The sequence below is a fragment of the Taudactylus pleione genome, unplaced genomic scaffold, assembly GCF_031769625.1.
Source record: "Taudactylus pleione unplaced genomic scaffold, aTauple2 ptg000116l, whole genome shotgun sequence".
NCBI lineage: Eukaryota > Metazoa > Chordata > Amphibia > Anura > Myobatrachidae > Taudactylus > Taudactylus pleione.
In genome coordinates this window covers 21,001,396-21,019,560 of record NW_028284518.1, presented here as the reverse complement: position 1 = coordinate 21,019,560, position 18,165 = coordinate 21,001,396, and the positions used below count along the sequence as shown (strand labels likewise).

Sequence of the window (18,165 nt, the reverse complement as noted above, 5' to 3'; positions counted from 1 at the left end):
GTCAGTATGTGGCCCAGGAGTTGATGCCAGGGCGAATTGCAGAGGTTTTGAGAAAGAAAGGTGAACACTGCAAATATTGACTTTTTGCACTTTGACACTTATGAAATGCTTGTAATTTTACTTCAGTATACCATAGTAACATTTGACAAAAAAAGTCTAAAAACAATGAAGCAGCAAACTTTGTGAAAACCAATACTTGTGTCATTCTCAAAACCTTTTGTCCATGGCTGTACAGTGTACAATGAACTCATTGCTCTAGCTGTGTAAGGGTAATTACAAACCCAAAAGATTATCAGAAAATAAGAAAACTGTGTAGCAAGGTCCATTTGTGATGATGGCTAAGATGGCTCAATACATATAAAATACATGAATTAACTTATTCGATATATAATTATTATCATCTCCCACAGGACTCGGTCGATTTTCAGACATCAGAAAACATGGTACATTGTTCAAGGATTAGGTATTGCAGAAAATAGAAAACCACACGGAGATAATTAAAAAACAACCAGAAACTAAAGAGCACAATAAACATATTTCGCAAAATGTTTGCACCAATCTGCAGTAACTTCCACGGGTTTTATATTTTACCAACAAAAGGTACCAGATGAGGCAGCCATCTTGGGCGCACAATGTAGGATTACCCTGGGTGGAATAGGTAGTGCCTAGAAGAGATGAAACAAAATGAGTGGTTGCAGCATCCTAACGCTAGGAGTAGTGTCCCACCATAATCGTCAGGTCCATGTAGTATTCATCCCATCCACTAGTGGACCAGGTGAGGCAGCCATGTTGGTCGCACTACGAAGGTTACCATGTGGGAGATAAGCCGTGCAAGGATTCAAGGCATATATGGGAAAACCGACGTGTGTGGCAGTATGATATACCCAGTATGAATAGATCTATGTGAAGTACATACTGCCTAATGAGGATGCACTTCATTGGAGGTATAGCACGCAGGCATATCATACAGTGGGGCGGAAGTACATGGTTCAAACCAGGGAGTAGCAAATACTGCAAACAGTGATGCAGTTTGGGCATGATGTATATGGATGACTTAAACATTTGTAATATAATACACCCTGACTGAATAGATCCATGTGTTTGTTCATCCTGCTAAGAAATAACCATCCAGGCAGCCATCTGGGACAACCTGTGTATGTTACATCTGGCAGGGTGTGCAAGTAGCGGAAGTATAACATCCAGGCAGAGAGAAAATAAAAATAATGAATGAGAGGCTAAATACAAAGGTATAAAAAGACCATCTTAAAAGAATAGTGACAGCATTATAAGGTAAAAACCATGTTAAAGTTAATCAGAAATTAAAAATAACAGTGTAAACTGTAACAGGTAACATGACTGCACCAAGCGTTTCCCTCGTTCGAGTGTGGGAGCTTGTCGCATCCAGAAGTTTGTGTGGTTGGGATGCAGCATGAGACTGCCCCCCAAACCCAGTCTAAGGCGGGACGGGGGTGTGAATTGGAGGTGGAGTGGTAGCATTCCTGAGCTGCAGTGTTTGAACTACTTTCTAAACCAAAATGGAACAATTTCTCATAGTCCAAATCCGGTTCAAACTCCGCTTCTAACTTCATGCTTCAGATGACATGCTTACGTTGCAGGCTATAGTGGCAGGACAAGCCTTTGCAGGCTTTTAAATGATTCCCCTTTGTAGGAGATGCTGGTACAGGGGGAGGGAGTGTTTGAGCAATTTGTTCAACAAACTAATGGTGGGGGATGTTGCAGACCCACAATTGCAAAACAAGCTTTCAAAACAGACTATTCTTGCAGTTAAAAGCATCAGTTATGGAAGATGGCATTCAGATGGGTAGGTTGGAAGATGGGTAGGTGGGAGGCACACTTTGGTGGGCAGTGGGATATATAGCACATACTAAAACATATACAATAAAAGTAATAGCAATGAGTAGAATTTCTCTGAACGTATAAAACTAGATATGAATTAAAAGTAGTATTCTATAAATGCATAGTTATCATTTAAGCAACTGAAACATATACCAGGAAAGCAATTGCAGAGGTAAATAAACCACTTAAACTTGACATATAATTGCAGGAAAGCTATACCAGTCCATTATAGAGATTACTAAATCCCCATTAATATTGTTAGCAGGTATTACTAGTCGCAATGACCCAATTGAGTACAAAACTACAAACTACCGATCAATGGAAATGTGTTTATGAATTAAGGAGAAATTCAATAATATTATAGATCTCGTTGGTGTCCCCTGGTTTAGGGAAGCTGTATATTTGAGTGTGTGGCAATGCACTCAACACTGGTGAGAGGCTCTCTTATTGTACCAATCTAAACAATGGGGCATGCATTTATACTGTTATGATGGGTGGTTATGATGGATACAGGAGGATGTTTGAGCATTTAAACAATAGGCTACATGTGGACTGCAGTGAAACATACACATGGTGGTAATACACTACATAAAATGGAGGAGAGATTAGGGGGTTTATCGAAGTGTCTGGTTGTATAGCTTGACACTTCTGTTCGTGTTTATGCCCAATATTTAAAAGGGCAGTGCTTTTACGATCAATACACTGCTAAAAAAAGCACTGCTGTTTTAAATATCGGGCATAAACATTAACCGAAGTGTCGGGATTTACCGACTCTTTGTAAATAAACCCCCAGGTATCAATACTGCAGTGCAAAATAAAAAAAAAGTAAGGGGTATGTAATATACAGCAGTTATAAATAAAGCAGAATTCACTCTGTACTGTAGAAGGCATGTTTATTCCTTTAAAGCTGAAACTTTGTTTAGAGAGAGCTAAAACTTTGGACCCAATGGAAAAAAACATAAAACCACATTGGACTATAGAACATTGTTTTCTCCAGCATAAATAAGGTTACATAAACCAGTTCACTCTCTTATCCACCAGTTTTCTAGCTCCTGTTTAAGATCAGATATTAGGAGTCTTAGTGGCTGGGAAAGTACAGAATGACTACTTTTGGCAATAACTGCTCATTTGTGGTTCAAAAAAAGATAAGTTGTGAAAGCTGATTGATTTGTCTCTGGCACAATTGAATAATGTTCCCATCTGGATTTAAGGACGGGGGAAACTAATCTGTTTAAAGATAAATGAAGTGTTCTGAGCTGAAGTTGGTAGTATTCTGTCAAAATATGGGTAATATTTTAACTTCAGTAAAATATATGGTGATACTTTAATTTTGTTTCTGTTTTGTTTCCTCGTCTTTTTATTTTAATCTTGAACACTTGACAGAATAATGCTACACACTGACAGGTTTTAAAGTTGCGTATATCCATTTAAGATCACGTAGATACAGTTACACAGGGCAAATTGTGTAAGTTGAAGTGTCAAATATTAAAATAGTGGTTACACTTTATATCTTCTAGTGTTTGGATGACTTTCTGTGTCAGTGTTTTATCTGTATCAAATTATGTAGAAACTTGTGTGTGTACTAGCTCTGATCATTATCTATTGTATCTCAAGGAACTAGGACAACTGTGGACACTGCCAAGAGAAGGGTCCAGAACAGACCATTAAGAAGGCATTTTTGCTCACATACATATGCCATGGCTGAACTGTTCTGTTTTGTTTTTTTTTAGATCTTAATCCATTCGCAGCTGAGTGAGTCTATAGATATCCTTTGAGTGTGATATTTGTAAGAAAAGGATGAGTCTCAACTCCAGCAGTATTCACAAAATAGCACTGCAAAATCACTCTTCTTGATTACACACCAATAGTTGCTATTTAGTAGACAAATTAATCTACTTAACATTATCTTTGCTTTTAACTGGTCACATTGGCAGAGATTCAAGTTTGAGGCCTATTTATTAAGTAGAATTGAAAAATCCTGTAGATTATGGTAATGTTAAGTAAATATCTTAAAAGATCTTTTTGGCATTAGTCAAACTAATACTAGTGAGGTTCTGGTTTTGTTGTGGACCCGGGGTGGTAATAGGAGCAGACACTGAGGCAGGTTTAAAAGTAAATGTGGAGTTTTTAATGAGTGGCTTAACAGACATGAATGTGGTAAAACAAAGTACAGGTATAGCACTAAATTGCACTTGGGAGCTGTAGTGAGGCAAATAGGAAAAAGTCCAGTTATTGACAGGCACTGGAAAATGTCCAGGAGGATGCAGAGGAAGTCCAGCGCGGTTGGAGCATGCAGGCAGGTAGGGTTTCACAGGTAACAGGTGGTGAGCACAGGGAACTCTCTCTCAGCTATGCTGAGAAACATGTTGCACTGGCAATGAAGTGAGGCTCTGAACCTCCCTAAATACCAAGTGCTGTGCCTTGGCTGGCCAGAGAGAGCATGTGACAAACCAGGATTGGGCGAGCTAATCACATGGCCGGAGGCAAGATGGCAGCGCCCATGCCAAACGTAACGGAACCACTGCCAGGCCTCACCAGCCCAACGTGACAACATGCGCCCGCGCAGAGCCACGCACAGCCAATGCTCCTCGCCACACACTAGCACCACTGCCAGACGCCCCCCGCCACAGTGACCTCACAGGTATAGTGTTCACATGAGGCAGGGCGCCGGAGCTAGAGAGGGCACGTTCGTGCGACTGGCGAAGGCGTGCGCGTCCGAGAGGGGGCGTGGTCATTGAAAAGGGGGCATGTCTATAAGACGTGTCCCCTTTTCGTCACTCTTGGGGGAGTGCCCGGCACTTACGGACACGCCGGGCAGCCCCCAAGCCCTGCAGACAGGGAGAATAGATGAATAGAATTAGATTTACTTAACATTACCATAATCTACAGGATTTTTCAATTCTTCTAAATAAATAGGCCTCAAACTTGAATCTCTGCCAATGTGACCAGTTAAAGCAAAGATAATGTTAAGTAGATTAGTTTGTCTACTAAATAGCAACTATTGGTGTAATCAAGAAGAGTGATTTTGCAGTGCTATTTTGTAAATACTGCTGGAGTTGAGACTCATCCTTTGAGTGTGATATTTGTAAGAAAATGGTATCTATAGACTCACTCAGCTGCGAATGGATTAAGATCTAAAAAAAACAAAAACAGAACAGTTCAGCCATGGCATATGTATGTGAGCAAAAATGCCTTCTTAATGGTCTGTTCTGGACCCTTCTCTTGGCAGTGTCCTCGTTCCTCGAGGACACTGCGACCCGCGGGTGAAGACAGTTCCAGCAGGCTGTTAGGGCAGGGCGCTTTTTGCCTTCCAGAAAGAGGGCAGGGCGCCACGCCCCGCTAAAACAGCCTAGTGGGAACGCTAAGGTAATGCCAGTCGACCACCATGCTGAGATACGCTGGTCGTGACAGTACCCCCCCCCCCTTATGGGTAGCCTCAGGACACACTCACTATGTCTTCCAGGATGAGCAGAGTGAAATTTCCTGATGTGCGGGAGCATGGATGTCTCGGGCATTGGTCCAACAGCGCTCCTCCGGGCTGTAACCCTCCAATCTAGGAGATACTGTAGTCGTCCCCTGCAGGTACGAGAATCCAGGACCTGGGAGACCCCGTACTCCATGCCTTTATGTCTGGATGCGGCGGGGGGACAGGAAGTACCTTACGGAATTTGTTCAAGATTAGGGGTTTCAGGTGGGAGATGTGGAATGAGTTAGGAATTTTTAGGCAAGTTGGCAACTGAAGGCAATACGCCACAGGGTTGATGATTTTTGTGATGGAGAAGGGTCTGATGAACCGGGGAGCAAATTTCATCGAAGGTACTCTAAGGCGGAGGTTCCGGGTGGACAACCAGACTTGGTCTCCAACTTGCATGACGGGCAGGCTTCGGAATTCAGGAATCAGAGGATGAAGACTGTAGACTATCAGAAATAGGGTTTGATTAGTAGAGGAATAGTAGGAGACATTATGTGCAAATTCCGCCCATGGTAGCAACTCAGACCAATTGTCTTGGGATGATGACATGAAGATCCTTAGGAAGGTCTCAAGGTCTTGATTTGACACACTCTGTGGATCCATTGCTTGAGGGTGATAGGCAGTGGAAAAGTTCTACTTTACTTTTAGAACGGAACATAGGGCTCTCCAGAATTTTCCCACAAATTTCGTACCACGATCAGGAATTATTTTGGTAGGAAGTCAATGGAGGCGGAATATGTGCTGGACAAACAGATGAGCCAAGTCAGGAGCAGTAGGTAGTTTCTTTAGAGGTACATAATGGACCATCTTCAAAAATCTGTCTATCACAACCCAGATGGTGGTGTAACCGTGAGGGTTCGGTAAATCCATTACAAAGTCCATAGAGAGATGCGTCCATGGACGTGATAGAATAGGCTGGGGCAACAATTCGCCAGCTGGGGCTTGATTCAAAGACTTATGCTGAGCACATGAGGTACCTGAGGAAATAAACTCCAGCACATCAGCCTTCTTGGAAGGCCACCAGTAACTTTTTTTTATAAAAGTTCCAGAGTCTTCCGAGTACCTGAGTGACCAGCAAAGCGAGAGGAATCAGCCCAAGTGAGGAGCTGCTTACTTAACTCCGGGGCCACAAAGGTCTTCCCAGTAGGGGTTTGTATTTGTACGGTGGCAAACACTCTTGACTCCAGCACAGGGGTACAACGTTGGGTCTCCGAATTGTCGTTACAGAGGAGAGAGAGACAGAGCATCCACTTTTTGATTAAGAGCTCCAGATTGGAAGGTCAGGGTGAACTGGAAACAAGCAAAGAAGATGGCCCATCGGGCCAGATGAGGACTCGCACACTGGATATTTTTGAGAAAGGTTTCGATGGTCAGTGAAGACAGTGACTGGAAATTTGGCCCCTTCCAGTAATTATCTCCACTCCTTCAGGGCCAACTTCACGGCCAAGAGTTCTTGTTCACCTATGGCATAGTACCTTTTGACAGGAGAGAACTTTTTGGAGAAAGACCCACAGAGATGAACTTGGCTGTCTTCAGAACGCTGAGATAAAACTGCTCCCACTGCTTGTGATGAGGCATCCACCTCTAATAAGAAAGGTATATCCAGGTCCGGTTGTCTAAGGATAGGAGCTGTGATAAAGGCTTGTTTCAGAAGCTGGAAGGCTGTCTCCGCTTCGGGTGACCATAGGGCGGGATTGGTGCCTTTACGGGTCAAGGCCGTAATGGGAGCCATCAGTGACGACAATCCTTTGATAAAACGTCTATAATAGTTGGAGAATCCGAGTAGTGTCTGGATGGCTTTCCAGGTTTGAGGTCTGGACCAATCCAGGATCGCCTGTACCTTCTTGGGATCCATTTCTAGGCTGGAGCCAGAGATGACATAACCGAGAAATGGCACGCTGGGTACACTAAAGACACATTTCCCCAGCTTACAGTAGAGGTGGTTTTCCTTCAGATGAGACAGCACCTCCTTCACATGTTTATGATGATCCTCTGTTGTCTATCTGGACGATATATTTATTTTCTAGTCTTCTCCAGACACGTACAATAAGTCCCGGAAAATTTCATTGACAAAGCCCTGAAAGACAGCAGGGCATTGCACAAGCCGAAAGGCATCACAAGGTATTCGAAATGTCCATCTCTAGTATTAAAAGCGGTCTTCCACTCCTCATCTGAGCGAATATGAATGAGATTGTAGGCCCCTCTAAGATCTAACTTGGAGAATATGATGGACCCCTTGACTCTGTCAAATAACTCTGTGATTAGTGGAAGCGGAGATTAATTCTTGACCATTATATCATTCAAGGCTCGGTAGTCTATACAAGGCCTTAAGCCACCGCCCGTTTTGGCAACAAAGAAGAACCCAGCTCCGGCAGGAGAGGTGGAGGGGCGAATAAATCCTTTCTCCAAATTCTCCTGAATGTATTCAGACATGGCTTTGGTCTCCAGTAAGTACAGAGGATAGGTGCGACCACGAGGTGGCATCTTGTTTGGCAATGTATCAATTGGACAATCCCACTCTCTGAGGAGGCAAGACATTTGCTGCTTGTTCAGAGAAAACATCAGTAAACATTTGATACTCCTTAGGAATTGATGGAGATATTACTGGAGCTGTTTTCCTTACATGTCTTATCTTGGGAAGACAGGATTTCTGACAGTCAGCTCCCTATGAAAGAATTTGCATAGAACACCAGTCTATCTTAGGATTGTGCAGGCGTAAACAGGGTAGTCCTAAAATGACGTCTTGAGATGCCTCAGGTATCACTAAGAACTTTAAAGACTCAGAATGGAGTGCTCCGATACGGACTAGTACTGGTTGAGTCTCTTTGGTGACTACTCAATTAGCCAGAGGCCGACCATCTACGGTAGTCAAGGAAATCGCCTGATGGAGGGCTCAACAAGAAATCTGTAGTTTGTCCACTACGCTGGAGGTTATAAAATTTCCGGCTACTCCAGAATCTAGTAGAGCAGTAACAAAGGCAGGTTTAGGCTTCATATCTATAGCTAAAGTTATGATGTAGTTCCACAAGTGTTAAAGGGCAGGCATGCTGTAGATCCACTGTAAAGAAAACAATAGTTTACATTATTATTTCAACACTATTACCCCTGCACCCCCACCGATACAGGGATGCGGGGAAGAGCCCCGGGCTTAAGCTTTGGGTGGTCGGGAGAGGGGGCCCCCACCTCCCTTGAGATCCCTGGCTTATGCTGACCGGCTTGGGATGATCCGGATTTGAGCCCAGTGCTGGTTCCTAAAATATGGGGGAACCCTCTAGATGCAGAAAAATACACGTATCACACTGATCTGTGTATTTTTCAGCAAAAACGCACCTCAGGACGTGGTCTATTTGAAACTTCTATTTAGGTCCGAGTTTGCTACAATTGCACCTGTGATGATAATTGCGATTCTTTGTAAATTCCCGAGTTGTATACTTTTCAGTTAATGTACTTTCGAGTTTGGCCGATGGTGTATTTAATCGTGTTTGCAATCTCACTCGAGTTTTTCAGTGTACATAGAGAAATCTCTCCCAAACTCACCCGAGTTTGTCTTTAATAAATTTGCAAGTTGAAAAAAATGCCTACACACACCTGAGATTGCAATCTCGACCAAAAATGATTCTTAGTTAATTTACCCCTTCGTCTCACAGCTAATGTGACAAAAGTACAATGCAAGGGTACACTGACTACTGGTGCTGCTATTTTAAGGACTAGGGGCCGAATTCAATAATCCTCGATACAATGGCACTTGAGGAAACCAGTCATAGCCTCAAGATTTAATGCCCGAAGCTGTTCAGTTAGAAGCCCTTTGCGTGATAAATCTGCGGTTAACTCACATTAACTCATAGATTCCGATTAAGTAACGTGGCCGTGATAAGGGCAGAAAGCCCAATTTAATGCAGATTTTTGTTTGAGTGTCAGGAGGAGGTGAACAGATATGTGCGTTAAGTGTAGCCTGTGGCTGTAATTGAGTAGACACGGGCACTGCATCATGGCTAATCCTACCTTCGAGAATAATTTAATTCTTCCTTAAATCGCTAATCTGGGTGTAAAAGGCAGCGTACCAATATTAGCAACTGCGCCATGTATCATTGTGCTTAATCTACAATTTTAGTCACACAGGAATTGGTATAATCTAGAGTGCCTGGTATATTGTGAGCAACTTTGTAAGTGGCTACAATGCGATTTAAACACAACATTTCGGAATAAGTATTTAAAGTACAAGAATCGATACGGTGGAGTGTCTAAGTGGCACAAAAATGCTAAGTGAATGAAGACACACTTGTACATGAATACATTTTGATTGAACAAAATATTCACGTTCAAAATGTTGCCAATTAAAAACAAAGATAACATTCTGTACAGCAGGGGCAATGTGTGGCTCTCCTGTTGTAAAATAGCAGATTCCAGTACTCAAGGTGCTGAGACTCTACTTAGGAAAATAAAATTGACTCCTGTAAACTACAGTGTTTTAAAACTTCCTATTGTTTCCAACTGACAACTGCAGCTCAGCTATAATCTAAAATAAATAGCCAATCATGAATGGTTTCCCGTACTGGCTGCTTGTGATTTGCTGGCAGTGAAGGGGAATCCTGACATTGATAATTTTACAGTGGTGGTTCATAGTACTCATATAATCTTTTTATGATTGTCATAATACAGTGCTCCAAATTGCGTTCACTTTCATTGCTGATCATACTGTGTGTCACCAGCATTATAGATTGGCTCAAGCTGTCCTGTCATCTAGTGAAATGAAAGACATTACAGTTTACTCTTCTATACAATGGGCCATATTCAATTAGGCTGCGATATTCAATTTCAAAGACTTTTTGCCGATGCGAAAAGTCTTAGGAAAAAAACGGGGATAAGTTTTCACCCTGTTTTACAGGGCGAAAAAAGTGCAGAATTCGGGCTTAGGGGTGCAGGCTTAAAAAAAAAAAAAAAAATTGCCTGCACTCCTGGGAATAGCCCCTAAAAATGAACTGTCAAAAAAATGTGTGTAAAAAAAAAAGGGACCCCCCCCCCCAAAAAAAAATTGTACATTTGGGGTTAATAAAAAAAAAAATATGCGGCAGGTGTTTTAAAGAATGCGGGTGGTAGCGGCAGGTGCATTTTTTTAAGATTTTTCAAAATGCACTTTAGGGACTTAAAAATATACTTGCACCCATTTTCATGTACCCCAAATTTGATGGGCATAGTTTATTTTTTGCCCCCCAAAAATACTATGTGCTATTCTTCATCACTTCTTCAAAGTTGGGAAAAAAACACCTGCCACGGCTATTTAAAAACCCTAATTACCTTCTGCAGGGGAAAAAAAACGAGGGTACGAACAGTGATCCCCAATGTCAGGACATCATTAGGGGGGGTCCTAGGATGAATTCCCAAAAATTCCCTATTTTTCCCGATACTTACCTTTCCGCCTGGTCCCGTTTCCGCTGCTTTCTAATTGAATGCGGGGAGAAAGCCGGCGAGAGCCCGATACTTTATCCCTGTAAAACCTCCGATGTGGAGCGAAAACTCCAGCATGGACTTTTCACTCCCAAATTGAATATGGCTCTATGTATCCAAACATTGTTTCTGGTTTATTTTAAGGTACTTTAAAGGTAACGAGACGTGTAGGTCAATAGGGCCTGTGCATATCAATGCAGGTGGCGTATTAGTGTATTTACCTCTGTGTGTAGGAGACCTGAGGTGACATGGATTACCATCAGCTTCTTGTGGGTTCAGCTTTTTGTTTTCATGCCTTCTGATTATTTCGTATAGCGAACTACAGACCCATGCTGTGTTTTTGCACTAACAAGAGTCTGGATGTTCTCTATCAGAAAACAGATGCTTAAGTAACTTTTTGAGTTGTGATTAGTATTGCCCATAATACAAGCAGGTGTTCTTTACAGTTAAGGAAGCACAGTGATTGACATTGATCTTCCTTTGTATGATGTAACAAGTTAGGAAAATGATACACCTGCAGCAAATTACAGAGGGAGAGAACCACCAAAGGATCAGAGGTGTTTTTGTTTTCTTCTCAAAGCTATGTACCAAAAATGATTCATTAGTGTCAGCACTGGATTGAACCTTGCTTCAGAAATTCTGAGATTTTAAAAGTAAAGATTAAAAAAATTTAATTTTGCGCAGCCTTGAAAGGGTAAAATGTCTGTCTATGCGTTAAGATTCTCACATTCTTAACCAGATTATCCAGTTTGCACACATTTTGGCTTGTCATAATGTTTACATTACACCTGTATTAGCAGCAGACAAACTCCGCTTTCATCAGTTCTTGCATTAATACTTGTTGTCACAGATTAAGCAGTTGACAAGTTTTTCTTTCTCTGTGTACATTCCTTCAAAAGGGAGAGAACAAAACTGGAGGGAAAGAATGTGTTACCACTCTACGCAGAGGGTCTCTGATGATTTGCTATGTGAGCATGATCTGTTACTATGCCAGTCTTCTGGCAGAGTAGTTGTTCTTGCTGTCAACTCCAGCTGAAGTCTTTCATCACATTGCAGGAGGATGATGCACAGTGTCAGCCCATAGGCTGTTCAGGACATGATTGCCGAATGTCTAACACAAAACCCAGTCATGAAAAGATGAGAACACTTAATCATGGCTTTTGTAGAGAAAATAAGGCATTTGACTGCTATATTTTTTTATTATTTTTCCTTGACTGATGTAGAGGGTTTTCACAATTATTTTATATACATAGAAAAATGTATTCGGAGCCAACTATTTACATTTTTGACTCTTTACTGGTAAACTGGTAACCTTCGTACTGTATGTATGGTTCTCTCCACAACGACATATCTATATCTTTATAATATATAAAATTAAATGGACTGACTAACTCACTGACTCATCAATGCCCAGCACAAACCCCTGGACTTAAAAACATGAAAATTTGGGAGTATATGCCTTCCATGACGTAGGTACCCACAAAGCAGGGATTTTTCGACATTCAACCTCCTAAAGTAGGTGAAAAGGTCTAAAATATTTCCTCCCCCTGTGCAATGTCCTGACTGAATATTGAAAGTTCTGCAGCCACGATGAGTCAAACACCCACTGTCACCCCATGTAACGTATTATGTACAGATGTCCTGCTACATTGTTGCTGCGTACACTGCAAATAGCGCCACGATTGTAGCGAGGCGTGCGCCCACGAGCGGATGCATGCACTGCACCCACGCCTCCATAGGATTGGATGGATGGTGCGATCGCATAGCGTACCGTATGCTGCTGCGGGTAATCGGATGGCGCGATGTGTGCTCATGTTTGTAGCACAATTGGCAAAGATGTAGCTGGACACATCTGTATTTATAGGGTGCCACAAGTGTTCCGCAGCGCCTTACAAAGTACACAAATAAGTGAACAAAAAACCAGTGACTTACAGTACAATACAATGCAGGACAAGGACATGGTTTATACACATTGCTGCAAGTATCAAAGTATTAAATGCACTTGAGGGGAGTAAGGAGTAGATAAAGTATAAATAAGTAGACTCACATGAGGGAAGAGGGCCCTGCTCGTGAGAGCTTACATTCTATACGTGAGGAGTAGACAAACAGGCGTGACACAGATGGGGTAGACAAGGAGGAAAAGAGCATGTAGCATCGGGTTAGGAAAAGAGCTGGAAGGCTTTGATAAAGTAGTGGGTCTTGAGAGCCCGTTTGAAGATTTGTAGAGAAGTGGAGAGTTTGATAGGGTCAGAGTTCCAGAGGAAGGGAGCAGCACAGGCAGAATCTTGGAGGCGGGAGTGGGAGGAATTAATCAGCAGAAGAGGTGGCATGTATTTGTTGAGCGAAGTGGGCAGGTGGGAGTGTGAAGCGAGATAAGGTCCGAGATGTAAATGGGAGAAGATTAGGTGAGGGCTTTGTAAATGTGTAAGAACCTTGAATTGTGTTCTGAAGGGGAAGGGGAGCCAATGTAGGGCTTGTAGGAGTGTAGAGGCAAATGTAGTAAGTTTGGATAGTAAGATGAGCCGAGCAGCAGCAATGAGGACAGATTGGCGTGGAGAGAGGTGGGAGTCAGGGAGGCCTGATGGGAGAAGGGTTTTAGTATCATCCTGGTTGAGAGAGGGTCTGATCGTGGAAATATTTTTGAGATGGAAATGGCAGGACTGCAAGAGGTGCTGAATGTGTGGTTTGAAGGAGAGGGAGGAGTCCAGGATCACTCCATGACAGCACACTTTGGGGCTAGAGGAGATTGTTGTGCTGTCAATTGATAATGAAATTGTGGGAATTGAGGTAATGTGGGAGGGTGGGAAGATGATCAGCTCATTCTTAAGGTGCCCACACACTAGGCAATATTTTACACGATCAGCCCGATTCAGACGAATCGGAACGATAGATCGTGTAAAATATGTCCTAATCGTGAGTCTCTACTCACGATTACGATGCCGATGCGTGTACCTGCTGGTTGTACATCGCATCTTCAGATCTTGCCTGCTACAGCCAAGATCTGAAAATCTCAGTCACGATGCACTGGAATAGTATAGGATACACGATAGATCGTGGGTCAATTTGGATAGTTTTTAACACCAAATCGTGCCAACGACTGCAGGGGGAGAAATCGGACATGATATCGGATCGTGACCTGAACGCCGAGTGTGTGGGCACCTTCAGACATGTTAAGTTTAAGAGAGCATCCAGGAAGAGATGGCAGAGCGGCAGTTGGAGATACGAGTGAGGAGCGAGGGGGAGAGGTCAGGGGAGGAAAGGTAGGTCTGAGTATCATCCGCTTGGAGATTATATTGGAGGTCAAAAGAGCTGATGAGAACGTATAGAGGGAGAACAAGAGACATCCAAGGACAGAACTTTGAGGAACACCTACTGTTAGTGGAAGTGGGGAGGAAGGGTAGTCATGAGAGGAGACAGAGAAGGAATGGTCAGTGAGGTAGGAGGTCAGCCAGGAGAGGGCATTATTACACAGACTAAGGGAGTAAAGGTTTAACAGGAGGAGAAGGTGGTCTGCAGTGTCAAAATCGGACAGGTCAAGAAGGAGCGGAGTAGCGCCCCCTGGATTTTGCAGCAATGAGGTCGTTGCTAACTCTTTTTTTAAGGGCAGTTTCAGTGGAGTGGAGAGAACGGAAGCCACAGTGAAATGGGTCGAGGAGGAAGTGGGAGGAAAGAAAGGCGGTTGTAAACAAATACGCTCAAGGAGTTTGGAGGCAAAAGGGATTAGAGAGATGGGTCTGTAGTTGGAGAGAGGTTTGGTTTGTTTAATAATTGGGAGACCAGGGCATGTTAGAATGCAGAAGGGACAGTGCCATATGAGAGGGAGAGATTGAGTAGGTGGGCAAGATGGGATCAGGCAAGAGGAGAGAGGTAGCGGAGGAGGCGGGAAGGGATAGGGTCAAGGGGGGGTGCTGCTAAACATCACTGGCAGTTGGTGTGGCTCCCCTATTTGAATAGTAAAGGTAGGGAATGTGTTACTACTCAGAATGGGAAGGGAATGTGTTAGTACAGGTGTGAAGGAAGGAATGTGTTAGTACACAGGTATGGGAGGGAAATGCCAAATGTTTTACTACGTGGTGAGGGAGGGGAATGTTCATTGTGTTTCAACATGGGCGAAGGAGGGAAATGTGGTGTTAGAGGTGAGTGAGGATAATGTGTTACTACAGAGGTGAGGGAGTGGAATGTGTTAGTACACTGGTGAGGCAGGGTAATGTCGTCTTATAGCAGTGAGGGACGGGATGCATTACTATAGAGGTGAAGGATTGTGTTACTGGAGTGGTGAGATAGAAGTGGAAACAGTAAATATCTAAGGTCTGCACGAGTGAAAACTGCTACATCAACTAATATCTAATAAAGGGTTTTCACATTTGCCAGCTATTGTATGCATCCACATGTGCACTGGATGTGGAGCAAACCACAATATAAAATTAATTATTTCCCATTTGCTAATGATAACTATGTGGTACAGTTAAAAAAAACAAAACAAAAAAAACCCCCATAATATTGTTAATGTTAGAGGCACCTCTTCTTGTTGAGTTTGAAAGTTTCGTCATTTGAGCCAATAGTGAAGGATTGCAATCCCCACTTTAGTTTTTACCAATTGACCGCTCTAGGCACCTCCATTAGAATTTTGTAGTAATGCTGCAATGTGAAGTTAGTTTGCAAATCTACATCTGTTCGGTTTTTTTTTTTTTTTTGTTCTGGTAACTGAACTATATTTAAATATTAAGGGTGATGGGGTTTTTTGTGTACATTCCAATAAGACTAGCTGATTTTCTGTGCCTACGTAGACTTGTCAGTCAATAGGGATGAACTGTGGTTTGTCATTCACAGGTGCATGGCATTGTACGTCGATCAAGCTCTTTCAACACAGGGAGGATTGAGCATTTGTACAAGAATCCACAAGCTCATATAGAAGGAAGTAAGACTATTCCCGTATTACATTACTATGTTATCCTTGTAAAGGCAAAAAATATTCAGAAACCTGTTATTTTGTATTTGCCCTTATTTTATTAGCAGGGGATGTAGGTGTGGTATAAAAGGTCTACACTAGAAGGTCGACTAGTTCTGAATGTTGACCGTAAAAAAGGTCAGCATTAGGTTGACAATCATTCTGTAGACATGTATTTAGGTCGAAATGGATAAATGGTTGACACAGCCAAAAGGTCAGCATTTAACGTGTCGACACATGGGTTTTTCTTTTAGCCTAACCCTAAAAGTAATGAAAAAACTGTCATTTTAGTGTTGATATGTTAAATGTTGGTCTCTTGACTGTGTTGACCATTTAACCTTGTCTACCTAAATACTTGTTTACAGAGTACTGGTCGACCTAATGCTGACGTCGACCAATTGACCGGTATCTGGGAATGCACAGTGCTGACCGTTATTTTTTTTTTATTTATATCTCGGAGAACATCTGAAGATTAAAGCTAAAATGCAGTATACATATGTAACATTTTAGTGAATCACATTCTTTCTTTCCCTAGCAACCAACATTGGCCACCTACTACCAGTGATACCAGACATGTAGTTAGACTTTTTTTTACAATAATATATGACATAGTCTATGCTGCCTGCTGTATTATTAGATTACTGATATTTGGCATAGAATGATTGGTTTGATAACTAGGAGTGCATGGGATACAACTGCTACAAGGCTCATCAAATGTAAGAAACTCAAATAATGTAAAATTTCTAGCACAGCCTGTAAAATGACAGAAGCTGTTTGGTTGGTATGAGCAACTTTTCCACTTTAGCGCTGTACAAGGATTGATATACCTCCCCCTGTGTATTTACTTTATAGCTTCTACCCAAACGTACTATTTTATGATGACAAACCAGAAAAGAAACCATTGGTCAGGCAGTCCCTATAAGAGTAAAGCTGCATACACACTACACGATATGTGTATGCGGCAATATCTTACTCTGTGGGCCTGGCAGGGGTGCCGGCATCGGCAAGTGTATACACACTTGACTCAACGGACGATGGAGGGGAAGGGGCCATGCTGCATTCAGCAGCATGGCATCGCTCACGATAACCCCAGATTGGGCTGCATGTACAGCCGACTGGGGTGATCGTAAACGACCAGCGGGAGCGCGCGGCGCTGCTTGTTTTTAGCATAAACATTAGCTGATATTTTGATCGATTCCGATATCTTTATCTCTCAATCGTTCAAAATATCGGCTAGTGTGTACGCATCTTCCCCACATTCTGTCCAGCAGCTTCATAGGCCCAGTAAGATTCTTTTCAGGCAAAGTAGACCACCTGCTTTCTTCTTTTCATAATAATTTGTTCTTCTCTTTCAAAGACATGAAACTGCACTATGGGGATCTCACTGACAGCACTTGTCTAGTGAAAATAATTAATACAGTGAAACCTACTGAAATCTACAACTTGGGAGCGCAGAGTCACGTAAAGGTAAGACTTTTTTTTCCTTTTAAGTTTTTTACTTTGACTTGAAGTTTTAATTCTTATGCTGTACAGTGTGTGACTTGTATAAATGTCAATCCCTAATGCACTGTTCAATACAATATTATATAGCATTGAAATAACAATACGGGTGTTAGTAATCAGGTCTGTCATTGTTCGGTCTGTGGTCCAATAAATCTTTTTGTATGCTTCCTGAACATATTTATACTTGAGTAAATGCACAGTTTTGTAAAGAGTACATCTTGAAATGTGTTTGTCTGTGAATGCTTGAATATATACTCTGATACCACTTTACTAGGTACACCGGCTTATTAATGCAAATATTTAAACAGCCAATCATGTTTCAGCAACTTAATGCATAAAAGCATACAAATTTGGTCAAGAGATTCAGATGTTCAGACCAAAAGCCAAAATGGGGAATAAAATCTATGCTATGGGTCTCTCTGCTTTTGTCTTGCTTTTCTTGCTGGGGTCAATTATTTTGTCTATTCAGGGTTAGTATTGTCCTTTCTAATAATATTGTTGCTTAAGCTGTCATCCATATAACCTTTTGATTGTTCCCCTATCTTAATGGTTCTTTTCATTTGTCGGCGGTTACTTTTTCTAATTAATATATTTAGTTATATAATTGACATTTTGTAAACCAAATAAAATTATGCCATTCTTAAAGAAAGTGAGCTAATGGACTCCAAGTGGAATGATTATTGGTGCCAGACTGGGTCATTTTAGTATCTCCTTCTGGGATTTTCAGGCACTAGTCTCTATAGTTTACAGAGAAGAAGAGCATATGGAATCTTGAAATAATGTCAGGTAAGATCAGGAGCAACATTACATGGTCTGACCAGTCTTGATTTCTGCTGTGGCATGTAGATTGGTATGGTCAGAATTTGGCGTAAACAACATGTTTCAATGGTTTAGGCTGGTATGGGTGAGGAATGTTTTCTTGGCGTACATTAGGCGTCTC

At 42.0% G+C, this 18,165-nt stretch overlaps 1 protein-coding gene across 1 annotated transcript in view; it reads left to right on the top strand.

Moving 5' to 3' along the window:
* The window catches only part of GMDS (GDP-mannose 4,6-dehydratase), a 718,047-nt gene that overhangs the window by 122,357 nt on the left and 577,525 nt on the right, over positions 1–18,165 (top strand). The window contains exons 4-5 of the mRNA XM_088471799.1: positions 15,605–15,692; positions 17,080–17,189. Of these exons, the coding sequence (XP_088327925.1) occupies positions 15,605–15,692; positions 17,080–17,189 (198 nt within the window). The remainder of the gene's footprint in view (positions 1–15,604; positions 15,693–17,079; positions 17,190–18,165) is intronic.